At 41.0% G+C, this 15384-nt stretch overlaps 1 protein-coding gene across 1 annotated transcript; it reads left to right on the plus strand.

Annotated features, from left to right (window-relative positions):
* The first annotated feature begins 6553 nt into the window (after window positions 1-6553).
* Window positions 6554-8222, plus strand: LOC143856942 (uncharacterized). The gene is made up of 2 exons (XM_077367221.1): window positions 6554-7775; window positions 7843-8222. Exons 1-2 carry the CDS (start codon window positions 6554-6556, stop codon window positions 8220-8222), a joined length of 1602 nt encoding a protein of 533 aa, XP_077223336.1.
* The last annotated feature ends 7162 nt before the right edge of the window (window positions 8223-15384 follow it).

Raw genomic sequence — 15384 nt, forward strand, 5'->3', positions numbered from 1 at the left:
TACCTAGCCTCATGTTAGAGCCTCCCTTTCTTCTAGAGCGAGTCTTTGACTCATTTGTCCTCCCTTATAGAGTAACAGAGAGTCTTTGATTCATTTGCTTCCCATTTAGAGTTGGTTAACCTATATGTTAGGAATTCGCCCCATAGCCTTTTGGTTCGCCTGTTAGATAGGAGTTTATCCCTTAGGGTGCTTTTACCTGCTAGGGATTTTAGATCATTTTCATTGTTCCTGGGACACTAGTTTGCTTGTTTTGGATCGTCTCTTTGAGACACTGGTTGCTTGTTCGGGGTTTCCCTTTAGATTTAGGGCTTTGCCCTGGTTTGTGGTGTTACTTGCGTGTTCCCTTTAAGAGTGAAAGCTTTTAAAGGTTCTAAAGCATTTTAAAAAATTCAAAAAAATATTGGAAAAGCTTTTAAAATCCAAAAAAACATTAGAATATTTAAAAATCCAAAAACATTAAAAATTTAAAACTAAAAAATACTTGAAACATCTTTAAAATACAAAAAAACACTTGAAAACTTTAAAAACTTCAAATCATTTGAAGAGTTAAGATTTTAGGAGCGTAGTAGAAAGTTTGTTTCGAACTACGTTGGCTAGATCCTCTTCCACGAGGTACGTAGTGCAGCTTGAGATCCATGTCGCAAGTCTAGCCAAACTTTGTAAATAATTACTTTAACCATTTTTTTTCTTTAAAACCGTGTTTTCAAAAAGCTCTTCCTCTAGAGTTAGGAGTTTCTCCTAGATAGAGAGTTTCTTTTAGAGTTAGGGGGTTTGTCCTTGATGTGTTGATTGATTGTTGTGTGTTTGGTTTGTGTTTGTGTTAGAGTTAGGAGTTTGTCCTAGAGTTGTAGGAGCGCCTCCGTCCGGTCAGTTGGCGATCCACATCGCCGACTGATGACCAGAATAGGATGTGTTAGTCCGCCCTTTATTTTCCTTCGGAAACACAGCCTAATTACACATAGGTTGTAGGAACCACCAGCATTAGCTTAGGGCTAACCTGCATTTAGTTAGGGCATATAGGGTGTCCTAAAATCTACAATTCACTGAAATCTAAATGATCACTCAAGAAGGTTTAAGAACTAGTCCGGTCTTTTAGGTCGAGTATAGGATAGAGGTCTAGGTGTCTTAGGCATCCTAACTTAGAATAGGCGCGAAGAACTACGTTGCTTTGATTCTCGTGGAGGCGGGGATACGTAGGCTTCTTTGGATGGGATGAACATCAGACCATCCGAGGACTCGGGCTCAATCGTTTAGAGTCTTAGGATTTGTTGTGTTGTCATGTTGTGTATTTTGGTGTGTTCTCTTACTTTCATGCACGTACCTTATACCTTTAGCTGTAGCATGCATGCGTTTGTCCACCAGAACTTAGACACCATTTAGGTGTGTCACTCATAACTTAGCTGTGTTTAGGCGACACATCTTTTATTTTGTCTTGTATGTACTTATTATTTCATCCCCGAGTCATGTATGATTAGGTAGACGTCTTCTCGGGGATATTTCGTTCCCATTTCATATGATTTTCGCCCGAAACTCTTTGAGGTTAATAACAAATGGCATAAGAGACCAAGTGCATGCACTCGGACGAATTGGGGGTGCTCTTTGGACCTTCTCCATTGGTAATCAGGCACAGACCTTTTGTATCTCTAGTTATCCGTTGCAGACAGAAATTTGTTTTGCTTCCATGGCGTATCCATGGATGGCGACTCTGAGTTAATTTTAGGTATATCTTGGTTTCGAGCCTTCGCTCCGGATCAAGATGTATCTCATTCGTTATGTATCGCCACTCATGCTATGCTGTGAGAGTGGCACCTATTTTGAGAGTTCCTTGGTAGAGCTCTCCTTCACATGTGGAGATCTTTGAGGATTGCAGGGCGATCTCGTGTCCCTCGTCGTACTCGTCCTCTCGGATCGGGGTCCATAGGCTGGCGACTCTGCTGGGGAGTTCTTGAAACATTGCCTAACTCTATAAAAATGCTATTTTTACTAACTTTGGAGAAATTTGGGCTAAAATCATTTTAAATGGGAACTCTATCGTTAGAATCCAGGGGCACCAGATAGGTGCGTAAATAAAACGAGGGATTCACACACTGCACATCATATGTTATCATATTGTTTATTCTTTATTTCTTTCATTGTTTTTCATTATTATTGGCTCCACGGGATAGATACAATGCGGGCCCGATTGGGATGTCATTACCCTGATGGCGCTGTTGAATCTATTTTCAAGCTATGCGCCGGCGCTGCACCCGTAAACACTCGGTGCACTTGTGTTTACAGCAGCCGATGAACAATGAAACATACTATGTATAACACTCGGTGCACTTGAGTTATACATATAAGTATGGTTCACACGCATAGTACCCGATAGATTGAGTCCGGAGCCTTACTTTGTTTTATATATTATGTATATACTTATTGCCTTAGTGAAACCCAACTAGGAAGTACCCGTGTTTATATAAGTATATTGCATTCATATAGGGTCAAACATGTGTTACTTACACATGTGAAGCCTAGAGTTAAGAGCTTTGTCCCACTTGTAAACTAAGGTAGCTTATTTTGCATGGCTACAGCACGGTCCTAGTACACTCACCGGTCTGTCTTGAGTCGGGATTTTCTTGATCTCCGTTAGATTAGATTAGGGCTGGTGCCCTTGGTTAGGGTATATGTATATGTATATATATATATATATATACTTATATATACTGATTATGTATATTAGGGTTCTCCTCTTAGTTAGAGTTCATCATTTATTTCAATCGGTTATATCCATTCCGTGTTCAGATCTAGATCTAGTCAGTGGCTTTTGATCGCCATTACCTTGGCCATGATTTGTCATTTGATCTGTTGATTATAGGATTTGATCCGTTGTCATATGTTCTCACCTTTGGTCAGTCTTTCAGTTGATCACCTTTCTCTAGTAATTATATTTTGAGCTTATCTTACCACCATTATTCATATATCTTTGATTGAGTTGTGGGGATCCCTTGTATAACCGTTATGCTGCCGGATTTTATCCAGAATATTTTGAGCATGACCGCTATTTCTTAGAGTTAGAAAAATCATGAGTTTACCTTACTTTGACTTCCTTGTCTAGCGCCATAATGTTGTCGGATTTTATCCAGAATAATTTGAGCATGACCGCTATTTCTTAGAGTTAGGAAAATCATGAGTTTACCTTGGACTTTCTTGTCTAGCGTCGTTATTCTGCCAGATTTTATCCAGAATATTTTGAGCATGACCGCTATTTATTAGAGTTGGTTAAACCATGAGTTTGCCTTACCTCGACTTGCTTGTCTAGCTGTTATGCTGCTGAATTTTTCGTAAAATATTTTTGAGCATGACTGCTATTCTTTAGAGTCAGTTTACCTTGCCTTGATTCCCGTGTATAGCTTTGATTAGCTTAGAACCCATTTTTGGTGAAAACTTTAGGTTTGATCAGTTGTATTTGCACCCTTTCAGTTTCACTAGGTTAGTGGCCTGTACATGTCGTTCTCGTGGCCACAGTTTTATTTGCTACCCTTTGATTGTATATCTATTATTTTGTTGTGTCATAGATTCAATTTGTGTATCTATTATTAATTAGGGTCTGTGTCTGTTTGTCTGCCTATTTTGTCTTGAGATCTGGCCGATAGCTCGTTTGTTGTCCCTATGACCATGGTCTATCGTTTTTATCATATTGATAGCATAGTTGTTGGTATCCATCATCAGATTTAGATCTGGTCTATGACCTACTTCTGTCATTTTGTTGCCATGGTCTACCTTTACGGTCTGCTGATCATCCTTGATCAGTGATGAAAAATTCTGTGTTATCAATTGTTTCCTTCACATGTGAATAATCGTTAAATTTATCCTTGTAATTTATTTATACTAGGTTATCTTCATTTTCTAATAATCTTATCCTATCTCTATGTTAGGTTTAACCATGTCAAATAATGTATTGAAGGATTGGATTAGTGAGGCTACCAAAGCTCTCCCGCGTGAGTATGAGAGGAGGATGGTTGATCGATTTATAAATACATTTAATCATTTGAGCATATCCGGTGTGAATTGGGAATTTCTCCAAGCAGCTACAAAATTTTGGGATCTCACCCTTCATGTGTTTCGATTTGGTCCCTTTGAATTCTGTCCAATCTTTGAAGATTAGTGCGCCTTGCTAGAGATCCCACCTGAAGGACTCTGGATTCGACCTTCAAGCATGGACTCCCCTATTTCCCTTTTCTTTGAGCTATTCAAAAATGATACTGTTGATGCTCTACCTTGTTTCAAGGGCACAAACGTGGAAGTTTATGATCTCATTAAACTCTTTTCCAAGAACATTGACCCTGCTAACTTCCATTTTCAGAATTGTCGGCGTAACGCCTTAATCTTTGGAGTTCTTGCACGTCATGACATTCGTAGAGACTCTCGTGCTACTCCGTTGGCTTTGCTAGGTGTAGTAGACCAAATTTGCAATGGAAGGAATCCTGATCCTATTATGCTTGCAGAAACCTTTTCTGGACTAGACCGTATTGACCATCAAAAAGTTCAAAATAGTTTTTATGGGTGTGTCAAATTGTTATACGTATGGCTTTGTGAAAAACTCATTATCCTCTAGCCAAAAAGCCACGACAAGTACACCCTGGAAAATTTTCCGTCCTGGCAACCAATGGCCAACCAACCGCAATCCATTGATGAGTGGTGTAATTGGTTACAGCATGTGAAAAAAAGTCAGTTTTGTTGTGTGAGTCATTCTTGCTTGCAAGTTATCACTAGCACTTACCCATATCAATTGTGTACCTCATGGGTTTAGAAAAGTCAACCTTTTATGCACCAACCCATTTGCTTCATCAGATCACGTGATATCCATGTTCTCCCGGAACTGTAACACCTCCTTCTTGTGAAAAATTGTCTCCTGATCTTATCAACACCATCGTAGCTGCCTGGAGAAATAAGGTCGTGGAAAAGAGGTTTGCCTTAACATCTAAGGTCCGGCGTGGGGAGTTACCGGGAAAGCTCGCAGGCAAAAGAGCTCGGATTGCAGAGCTTTGAGGATCTTCGGCATGAGATTATCATTTCTTTATTGTCTTCATTTGTTTTACTTGAATATAATTAGAGTCAAAGATTGTAAATTTGATTTCATTATAGATGAAAATTTAAAGAAAGGAATTTTACTTGATATATGTTATGGACAGTTAGCGATTCATAGTTTCATCATTTTATATGTAACCAATCGCTGGCGTTGTAACCTGTTAATGTAGTCAATACAAAGGATGTTTGTTTTCCTTTTCTCTCTATTGGTGCAAACTATCTTATTTCATTTGTCAATCATTTTAATCTAGTCTGTTAACTTCCGATCAGGATTCTGAAAGATAGCAACCATCGCTCCGAAAAAGGACTCCCAAGCTAAACCTACCTGGTCTAGACCTACCTCAGTGTCTAGACTTGTTCGTCACTTCGATCCCACTGTGTCACCAACAATACCGTTACCCTCTTCACCAGAGTCGTCAGGTTCTTTCGAAGTGAACCAAATGGCTACTGACCAGTAGACCCCATGATTGTTATACAAGAGATGTTGAGAAATACGTGCCGAGATATAGCAGGGCTGAAAGACGAAGTGACTCATCTAAAGAATCAGAATACTGAAAAGGTCTCTACTTCTAGAGATCCCGCCATTCAGCCTCCTCCGGCCATATCTCCTAACCTCACCAGACCAGTCATCCCTCCCGTAGAGATCGATCTGGAAGAGGAGCAGTATGCCGAGGAATATTTTGTCCCTTAGGTAAATAAAGAAAAAGAGTTATTCGACATGTATGAGAAGATGGCTCGTGACATTGAGAGCATGAAGGTTCAAAGTTCCAAGGGGTTTGACATTTCTGAATTCTTGATATCTCCCGGCGCCATATTCCCGCCTAAGTTCAAGGCGCCAGACTACGATAAATATGATGGAACTGGGTGTCCAAGAAACCACGTCAGGTGGTTTATCACTCTTTCTCAGCAGCATGGCTTAAGTCGAGAGCAGATGGCCCATTTATTCCCCATGTCTCTTATAGGGGTGGCCAAAAGATGGTTTTTGAGATTGAAACCAGAAGAGATTAGAACATTGGAGGAGATCTCTAACCGGTTCGTAGAGCAATTCTCTATGGAGGAAGGGATCAAGGTCACTAAAATATATCTGAAGCTGTTGAAGCAGAATCCTTAGGAGACTTTCACATCTTTCATCATGCGCTGGAGGCGCAAGTCCGCCCAACTGAGGCAGAGAATGTCATAAGAAGACCAGATAAAGTTGGTCCTCAAGAGCTTGTCTCCACAGTACTTTCACTTCATAGCACCGCAGCACTACCAGAATTTCGATCATTTGATCAAGACCGGTACCCAGACCGAAGATGCTATTGCCAAAGGCCTTAGAGCCAAGACTCTGTCTGATGTCCGAGAAGGGAAGAGGCCTATGATCCAACAGAAGGAAGTTCACGCAGTGAATTATACCAGACCGGTGGCCAAGCCTGTTGCAGAAGTTGCTAGACCAGTGATAAAGAAGTAGTTCAGACAGTTTGACCCATTACCGTATCCACTGCCCATGATACTTAAGAAATTGATTAGAGACAAGAAGATCAGACTTCCAGATGTCAAACCTTTACCTAATCCACTGCCTGTAAACTGGAGAAGGGATCAATACTGCGAATATCACAGAGGCCCGGGGCACATGACTGAGAACTGTTTGGCTTTGAAGCACGCGATTCAGAACATGATCGATAAAGATGAACTTGCAATTGAAAGGCCGAACACTACTCAGAATCCTCTTCCTAACCATCGTGCTGTTGCTCCTCCTGCTACTAATGCCATCTTTGTAGATGAGCCCATCCTTGATCCCTCTGCTCTCATTTGCATTATCACATCAGATAAATATGTTTTGAAGTTTGATGATAAGGAGCTCAATGAATTCAGAGAAAAAGAGCCTTATGTGCTGTCGTTCGACGATGCTGAGCTTGCTGAGTCATCTTCATCCCATTCATATGCGCTTCAGAATGTTGGTCTAGAAGAAACAAGGAAAGCCACCTATGTTCTAAGGATGGAGGACTTTGAACAGGAAAATGTCAGTAATGCACTGTATGTTTTCAGAATGGAGGAAGATGAACTGCTATTGCTAGACGATCAATGCGACGAGATGCGTCACATGACTAGAGGTGGGCGTGAATTCAAACCTCCGGAGTTGAGTGTAGAAAACCCGGTAGAGGTTGCGAGAAACACAGAAAATCAGAGGCAGAATAAAGTGAGCACAGATGAAGAGGATGAGAGCCTGTTAAATCAGCTGAGAAAGACTCAGGCTAATATCACAGTATGGGGTTTACTTATGGCTTCATCAAAGCACAGAAAGTTAGTCCTTCGAGAGCTTAATGTAGCACAAGTCTCTGTTAACACCACACCTGATGAGCTTGTCAGTCTCGTAGTCATGGCTAGAGCAGCAAAGACATTGTCATTTACTGATGACGATTTACCTCCTGAGGGCCAAGACCATACCAAACCTCTTAAAATTACAGTCATTTGTAATAAGAAGAATGTGCCAGAGGTGTTGGTTGACAATGGCTCTGCGCTGAATGTTTGCCCGTTAAGCACCGCAACAACCCTTGGGTTCGGTCCTGAGAACTTTATTACATCCGAGCAGGGTATTCTGGCATATGATGGCACTCACAGAGATGTAATCGGGACTTTGGTCACTGAGATACAGATTGGCAGAGAAGACTTTGAGGTAGAATTCCAAGTCTTAGATATTAAGGCTTCATTCTTACTCTTGCTTGCCCGTCCGTGGATGCACACGGTCGGGGTTGTTCCGTCTACTCTTCACCAAAAACTGAAGTTCATTCGTAGGTAGGAACGGAGTGATAACTGTAAAAGGGGATCCGGATCTTGAGATAGGGCAGATTACTCCAGACTTGACTGCGGGAAAATCCGAAGATGTCAGTTTGACTGGGTTTTCGCTAGAGGTGACTGAGATCACTCTCGAAGAGGCTATGAATGAGGAAATTTGTTTCCTGACCAGCACAAATTCGAATGTCACCAGGATGATTCGCCGACAAGGGTATATACCTGGTGCCGGGTTAGGCAAATATCATCAGGGTTTGACTGAGTTTCCGGTGTTCAAAGCATTCAATGGTTTGTTCGGGCTGGGATACAAACCTACAAAGAAAGAAATTGTAGAGATGAAGAAGTTAATGCTGAAGTGGGCAGAAAATCGTCGCTGGGGTTAGGGGTTACCAATGGCACCCATTGATTTGACAATGAATGGTCGGTTCCGAAAAGAGGGGGCAGGTTTTCCTTTCTGTGGCTTTACTGAGACATGGATAGATGAGAAGATGTGGCTGATGCTTCCGGGGTTCGAGATTTTCTTTGATCTTGAGCTAGAAGATGAGCCAGTGGGTATGCAGATTGCAGAGTTAGAGTCTGAGAATGACTGGACTGAGCACATAGAGCCAAACCTCGTGAGTTCATTATTTCATGAGGAGTCACAGACTGTGGCCGTGATTGACAGGAGCCCGCTGATACTAGACCCAACTCGCCTTATCACCCTGGCTGAGGAACCTCTGACTAACTGGACTTCTCAAGTCCTCCCCCAGGTTATTTTCCAGTACAATCATACCCCTTCAAGAGAGTCAGTTGTCCGTAAGTATGGGCCAGTCTCCGAGTTTGATTCAGAGTCTATTTCTTCTAATGAGTCTTTTGATGCAGGTACCATAGAGGACTATTCTCCTGAGGTCGGTAGCGGTTCTTCTTTTTCTGGCGATATTGAGCTGGAGACTGTTCATAATAAAGCATCTGATGCTGTTTTCTCGCATAGTTCTGAGTCAGTTGACACTGGCGTCGACATATCCATTGAGTCTGTAAAAACGAGTCCAAAGTTCATTGTAAACCCTGAAGAGGGTAATTCATCTTCTGATGTATTTGATTCAAATTTCAATAAAATAAAGGATTCTTCTTCTGTGTACATTCCTGTCTCTATGTTTATTTCATCCACTGAATCTGCTTTAAAATCTGATAATTTTATTAATAACAATCAAGACTCCCCCTCTGATGAGGATGCTGACGAAATTCCCCCTGAAATCAGACATATGATTCAACAGGAGGAGAGTCGCAGAGCAAAACCGCTTGAAGAGGAAATTGAGACTGTGAATATTGGTGACGAAACCTCAATTCGAGAAATAAAGATTGGCAAAACTTTATCTCCTGAAGAACACGAGGAATTGATCACTCTGCTTAAAGAGTTCAAGGAAGTTTTTGCTTGGTCTGATGATGATATGCCGGGATTAAGTGAGAAAATTATCCAGCACAGATTACCCTTAATCCCTGGCGTCAAGCCAAAGAAGCAAAAACTCTGAAAGCTCAAAACAGAATGGGAGTTGAAAGTCTATGAAGAAGTGAAGAAATTGTTAGATGTAAAATTCATCCAAGTGGTGGAATATCCTGAATGGGTCGCAAACATAGTACCGGTGCCCAAAAAGGACGGGAAAGTCAGAATGTGTGTTGATTTTAGAGATTTGAACAAGGCAAGTCCTAAAGATGATTTTCCTCTTCCAAACATTGATCTCCTGGTGGATAACACTGCTGGACATGTTCTTTTATCCTTTATGGACGGGTTCTCATGTTACAATCAGATTAAGATGGCACCTGAAGACATGATGAAGACAGCGTTCATTACTCAGTGGGGTACTTATTGCTACATGGTGATGTCGTTTGGTTTGAAAAATGCTGGTGCTATATATCAGAGGGCCGCTACGACTCTTCTTCATGATATGATTCACAAGGAAGTCGAGGTTTACGTAGATGACATGATCGTAAAGGGGAAGACTCGGCCTAAGCACAATGTTACCCTGAGAAAGTTCTTTGAGCGGATCAGGAAGTATCAGCTTCGCCTGAACCCAAGTACATGTGTATTTGGCATTACGTCAGAAAAACTCTTGGGGTTTATGGTCAGCGAAAGGGGAATAGAGGTGGACCCGCAAAAGATCAATGCGATCTAAGAAATGCAGCCGCCTAAGACAGAGAAGCAGATCCGAGGTTTCCTTGGACATGTTCAGTATCTGAGACGGTTCATATCTCATCTAACAATGACGTGTGAACCCATTTTTAAGCTGTTGAAGAAGAACTCCTCAAAGAAGTGGAATGATGAGTGTTAAGAAGCGTTTGAGAAGGTTAAGCAGTGTTTAGCTTTGCCTCTTGTTCTATCACCTGTCATTCCGGACCAGCCGTTGCTGTTGTACTTGTCGATTACTGACACAGTAATGGGTTGCATGCTTGCTCAGCAAGATCCAGAAACTAAAAAGGAGAAGCCTATTTACTATATCAGCCAGAAGATGCTAGAGTATGAATTAAAGTACATTGTTTTGGAGAAGACTTGTCTAGTGTTAGTTTGGGCAACCAGAGGCTTAGACATTATTTGCTTTCAAATAAGGTTCTTCTGCTTTCGCGAATGGATCCTCTAAAGTACTTGTTTGAAAAACCCGCCCTTACAGGAAGGACTGCAAGGTGGTTATTGCTATTGTCTGAGTTCGACATCACTTATGTTGATCAGAAATCAGTTAACGAGCGGGTTATAGCTGAACAATTGGCTGATGCTCCAGTTGAGGAGAATGTTGTTCTGAAAGCCGAATTCCCTGATGAAGAGATTATGGATATTGAAGAAGAGACTCTCAACACCAAGTGGTTAATGTACTTTGATGGAGCCGTAAACAGTCGTGGCCAAGGAGTGGGTGCAGTCTTGGTATCTCCAAAGAAAGAGTACATTCCTATCTCCATCAAGTTGCAGTTCGAGTGCACCAACAACATGGCAGAGTATGAAGCTTGTATTGCCGGACTCGAAGCAGCCTTAGCTTTGTAGATTCAAGATATTGATGTGTTTGGGGATTTTATCCTGATCATTTGCCAGATTAATGGACAATGGAAAACTCGAGAAGATAGATTGATTCCTTATAATATGTATTTGGAATCTCTGGTCTAGAAATTCAGGAGCGTCACATTTACTCACTTGCCAACGACCAGAAATCATTTTGCTGACGCTTTGGTTACTTTGGCCTCTATGTTAGATATTTCTGCTACAATGGAAGTTCAACCGCTAGCCATCAGACTGCAATGGGCTCCTGCGCATGTGAATGTTATAGATATTTCAGCCAGATGTCTAGATGGGAAGCCTTCGTACACAGATATCAGAAACCTCATTTCGGGGAAGGGACATCCTCCAGAAGCTTCAAGTAAAGAAATGAAGACTCTCCAGAAGTTAGCTTCTAATTTAATCATTTGCAGTGAAGAGCTGTACAGAAGGTCATTTGATGGCATACAACTCCTTTGTATTGATGAGGATAAAGCTGCAGAACTCATCGGGCAGACCCACGAAGGAGTTTGTGGACCTCATATGAATGGGAAGATGTTATCCAGAAAGATTTTGAGACTTGGGTTCTACTGGCCTACTATGGAAGCCGATTGCTTTGCTTTCGTGAAGAAGTGCCACAAGTGCCAAGTTTATGCTAAGCTTATTCATGTTCCTCCTTCAAAATTGCACTCTTTGACTTCGCCGTGGCCGTTTTCAATATGGGGGATTGATATAATTAGGAAGGTTTATCCAAGGTCTTCGAGCGGGCATGAGTACATTCTGGTCGCGATCGACTACTTTACGAAGTGGATAGAGGCTGCATGGTATGCTTCCATCACTTCAAATACAGTTGCGAAGTTCATCCGTACCAATATAATTTGCAGATACGGAGTACCTCATGAGTTGATTTCAGATAATGGATCACATTTCAAGAAAGAGTTGTTACACCTGTGTGAAGAGTTCAAGATAAGACATCACAAGTCGTCTCCTTATAGGTCACAGGCGAACGGAGCCGTTGAAGCGGCAAATAAGAACATCAAGGTCATTATCAGTAAGATGACTGAGACTTACAATGACTGGTCGAATAGGCTTCCTTATGCTTTATGGGCTTACAGGATGTCGATCAGATCCTCAACAGGCGTGACTCCGTATTCTCTGGTGTATGGAATGGAAGCTGTTCTCCCTGTCGAGTTAAGAATTCCCTCTTTGAGAGTGATGATGGAGGCCAACCTGCCAGAGTCGAATGGGCGAAGGCCAGACATGATGAGCTACAGATGATAGATGAGAAGAGGCTGAGAGCCTTGTATCATATCTAGGGATATCAGAGGAGGATCGAGAGAGCTTTCAACAAGAAAGTTCGTGTCCGAGATTTGAAGCCTGGAGATCTTGTTTTGAAGTCCTACAGGGCACCGGTATTTGACCCAAGAGGAAAGTTCAGACCAAACTGGTCTGGTCCTTACATCGTTGATGAAGTCCTGCCTGGAAAAGCCGTAAGACTCCTCGATGAAAATGGTGAAAAATTAAATGAACCTACAAACCTTGATCAATTAAAGAAATATTATGCTTAAGTACACCAGGAGGCCATCCTTGGACGATTTGAGCTTCAAGCCAATATCCCAAATGTTTTAAACCATTTGCACCTTTGGGCCTAAAAAAAAATGAATGATGGAAACCCTTTCTGCTAAAAGCACCTTTGAGCCAAAAGCAAAATCAAAATTTTTTTGTTAAACTTAAACCAGGAGCATCTTTTATGACTTTCGTCATAAAAGATTTTTAAACTCAAACTACGCGGGACCTGATTCCCAATTTCTTTGGGGATACGTAGGCAGTCTGGAGGGTCCAGATTCGGTCAAATCACATACAAACACATTAGGGTTTAGCCTTTTCGAACCTAAGCCTCCCCGAAAGTCCTTTTGGTGTATTCAGGCCTAGGTTTGTAGAGAAACAGGAAGAAAGAAAAATGATGGAGTCTTAGACCCGCTAGACTGAAAATCTAAAAGGACGGTTTAGGCAAAAGTTAGGGTCATTCACTCGCTAAGCTGAAAACCCGAAAGGGCGGCTTAGGCAAAAATCAGGGTGCTGAGCCTACTGGATGGAAAATCTGCAAGGGCAGATCGTCCAGGCAAAAATTAAGGCATGCAGTCAGCCGAATCGAAAACCTGAAAGGCGATTTGGTCATGGCAGTGACTTCATGAAGAGAGGACAGAGCTTTAAAAAGCCGGCTAAACTTTCGGTTTCCTTTGGCACCTTCTCAAAGTCTGAGTAAACGCCATCAAGACTTCTTTTGATATTCTTTGAGTTAGAGAGGTTGAAACCGAGAAATCTGAAGAGATATTAACCATGACGGAAATACCGAAAAGAGGGGTGAAGCACCTTTAAGCACGGTATTCAAAATATTCTAAGAGTGGTTGACTTTTACCATTTTAAAATACTTATCAGTTTAAGAAGCAAATTTCAGTCTCTCTTAGTGTTCGAGTCATGTGTTAGTCATGGTCTCGTTCGTGGTTTGTCAAAGTCTTTCCTTTGTTTAGTCAATGTCGGTTTTCAGAGTCTTGTTTAGTTAATATTCCTCCAAAAGCCGGGGTGATAAAAAAAAACTCAGAGAAGCAGAGAATTTGTGGCTCCTGTGAACAAATGCAAAGCAGAGCAGAGTTCAGAGGTTGATAGGCTTTTAGCTCAGTTCCAGCATTAGCAGATGGCAATGATGAACCAGAAGATTTTGAGCAGAACCATGCTCTTGTATTTTGAAAAGCTTTATAAGCCCAAGTGTTCATAAAAAAGCTTTGTAACCCCAAGTACACATTAATGAAAGCCTTTGGCCTGTTCTTCTTGTGTTGCTCTCCAATGAATTTTGCTATGGAAGTAATCATACTAGGGGCATCTTTTATGACGACACTTGAGAGGGACATTCCCCTCAAATAGAGACTAGAGAAGTTTGAACATTCTTTTAGTTCAAGCTCCCCTGTCGAGTTGTTTTCTTTTAGATCTAGATTTTCAAAAATCTTATCCCTAGCAAAAAGAGTCTTTTGATTAATTAGTGTACTTGTTTAATTCTTACTTTTCGAGTATTTGGTTAAGTGTTGCTTTGGTAAAGCTTCAATAAAAAAAAGAGGAGACTCTTTGAGTATTGCAGACTCATGGAGTGGTGTTGGAGTCATAGAGTGTTATAGACTCTTTGAGTGGTGTATTTGAGACTCTCTGAGTGTTATAGACTCTTTGAGTTTTGCAATGTGTCCTTGCCTACCAAATTAGGAGTCAGGCATATCTGCGTGGAGATTTGTATGGATCCGTGTTGCATGACGGGCATACAAATCTGGATTTATATGGAATCGTGTTACATCACGGGCATATAAATTTGGGTTCTTGTGGGACAATTTAGCAGTTCCTTTGTCAATTTGAGACTCTTTGAGTAGTTGAGACCCTTTGAGTGTTACAGACTCTTCGGGTAGTTGAGACTCTTTGAGTATAAATGTTTTTTTATGTATTTGAGACTCTTCGAGTAGTTGAGACCCTTTGAGTGTTACAGACTCTTCGGGTAGTTGAGACTATTTGAGTATAGATGTTTTTTGATATATTTGAGACTCTTTGAGTAGTTGAGACCCTTTGAGTGTTACAGACACCTCGGGTAGTTGAGACTTTTTTAGTATAAATGTTTTTTTTGATGTATTTGAGACTCTTGAGTAGTTGAGACCCTTTGAGTGTTACGGACTCTTCGGGTAGTTGAGGCTTTTTGAGTATAAAGGTTTTGTGCCGATTTGAAACTCTTTTAGTAGTTGATACCCTTTGAGAGTTACAGACTCTTCGGGTAGTTGAGACTCTTTGAGTATAAATGTTTTTGTGTGTGTTTGAGACTCTTTGAGTAGTTGAGACCCTTTGAGTGTTACAGACTTTTTGGGTAGTTGAGACTCTTTGAGTATAGATGTTTTTTGATATATTTGAGACTCTTTGAGTAGTTGAGACCCTTTGAGTGTTACAGACTCTTCGGGTAGTTGAGAATTTTTTAATATAAATGTTTTTTTTTATGTATTTGAGACTCTTGAGTAGTTGAGACCCTTTGAGTGTTACGGACTCTTCGGGTAGTTGAGGCTTTTTGAGTATAAAGGTTTTGTGCCGATTTGAAACTCTTTTAGTAGTTGATACCCTTTGAGAGTTGCAGACTCTTCGGGTAGTTGAGACTCTTTGAGTATAAAGGTTTTTGTGTGTGTTTGAGACTCTTTGAGTAGTTGAGACCCTTTGAGTGTTACAGACTTTTCGGGTAGTTGAGACTCTTTGAGTATAAATGTTTTTGTGTGTATTTGAGACTCTTTGAGTATAAAGATTTTTGTGTGTATTTGGGACTCTTTGAGTATAAAGATTTTTGTGTGTGTTTGAGACTCTTTGAGTAGTTGAGACTCTTTGAGTAGTTGAGACCCTTTGAGTGTTACAGCCTCTTCGGGTAGTTGAGACTCTTTGAGTATAAATGTTTCTATCTGTGTTTGAAACTCTTTGAGTAGTTGAGACCCTTTGAGTGTTGCAGACTCTTTGGGTAGTTGAGACTTTTTTAGTATAAT

Source organism: Tasmannia lanceolata, unplaced genomic scaffold (assembly GCF_043159265.1).
Source record: "Tasmannia lanceolata isolate RefF3 unplaced genomic scaffold, GAP_Taslan_0.1 ptg000024l, whole genome shotgun sequence".
NCBI classification, from domain to species: Eukaryota; Viridiplantae; Streptophyta; class Magnoliopsida; order Canellales; family Winteraceae; genus Tasmannia; species Tasmannia lanceolata.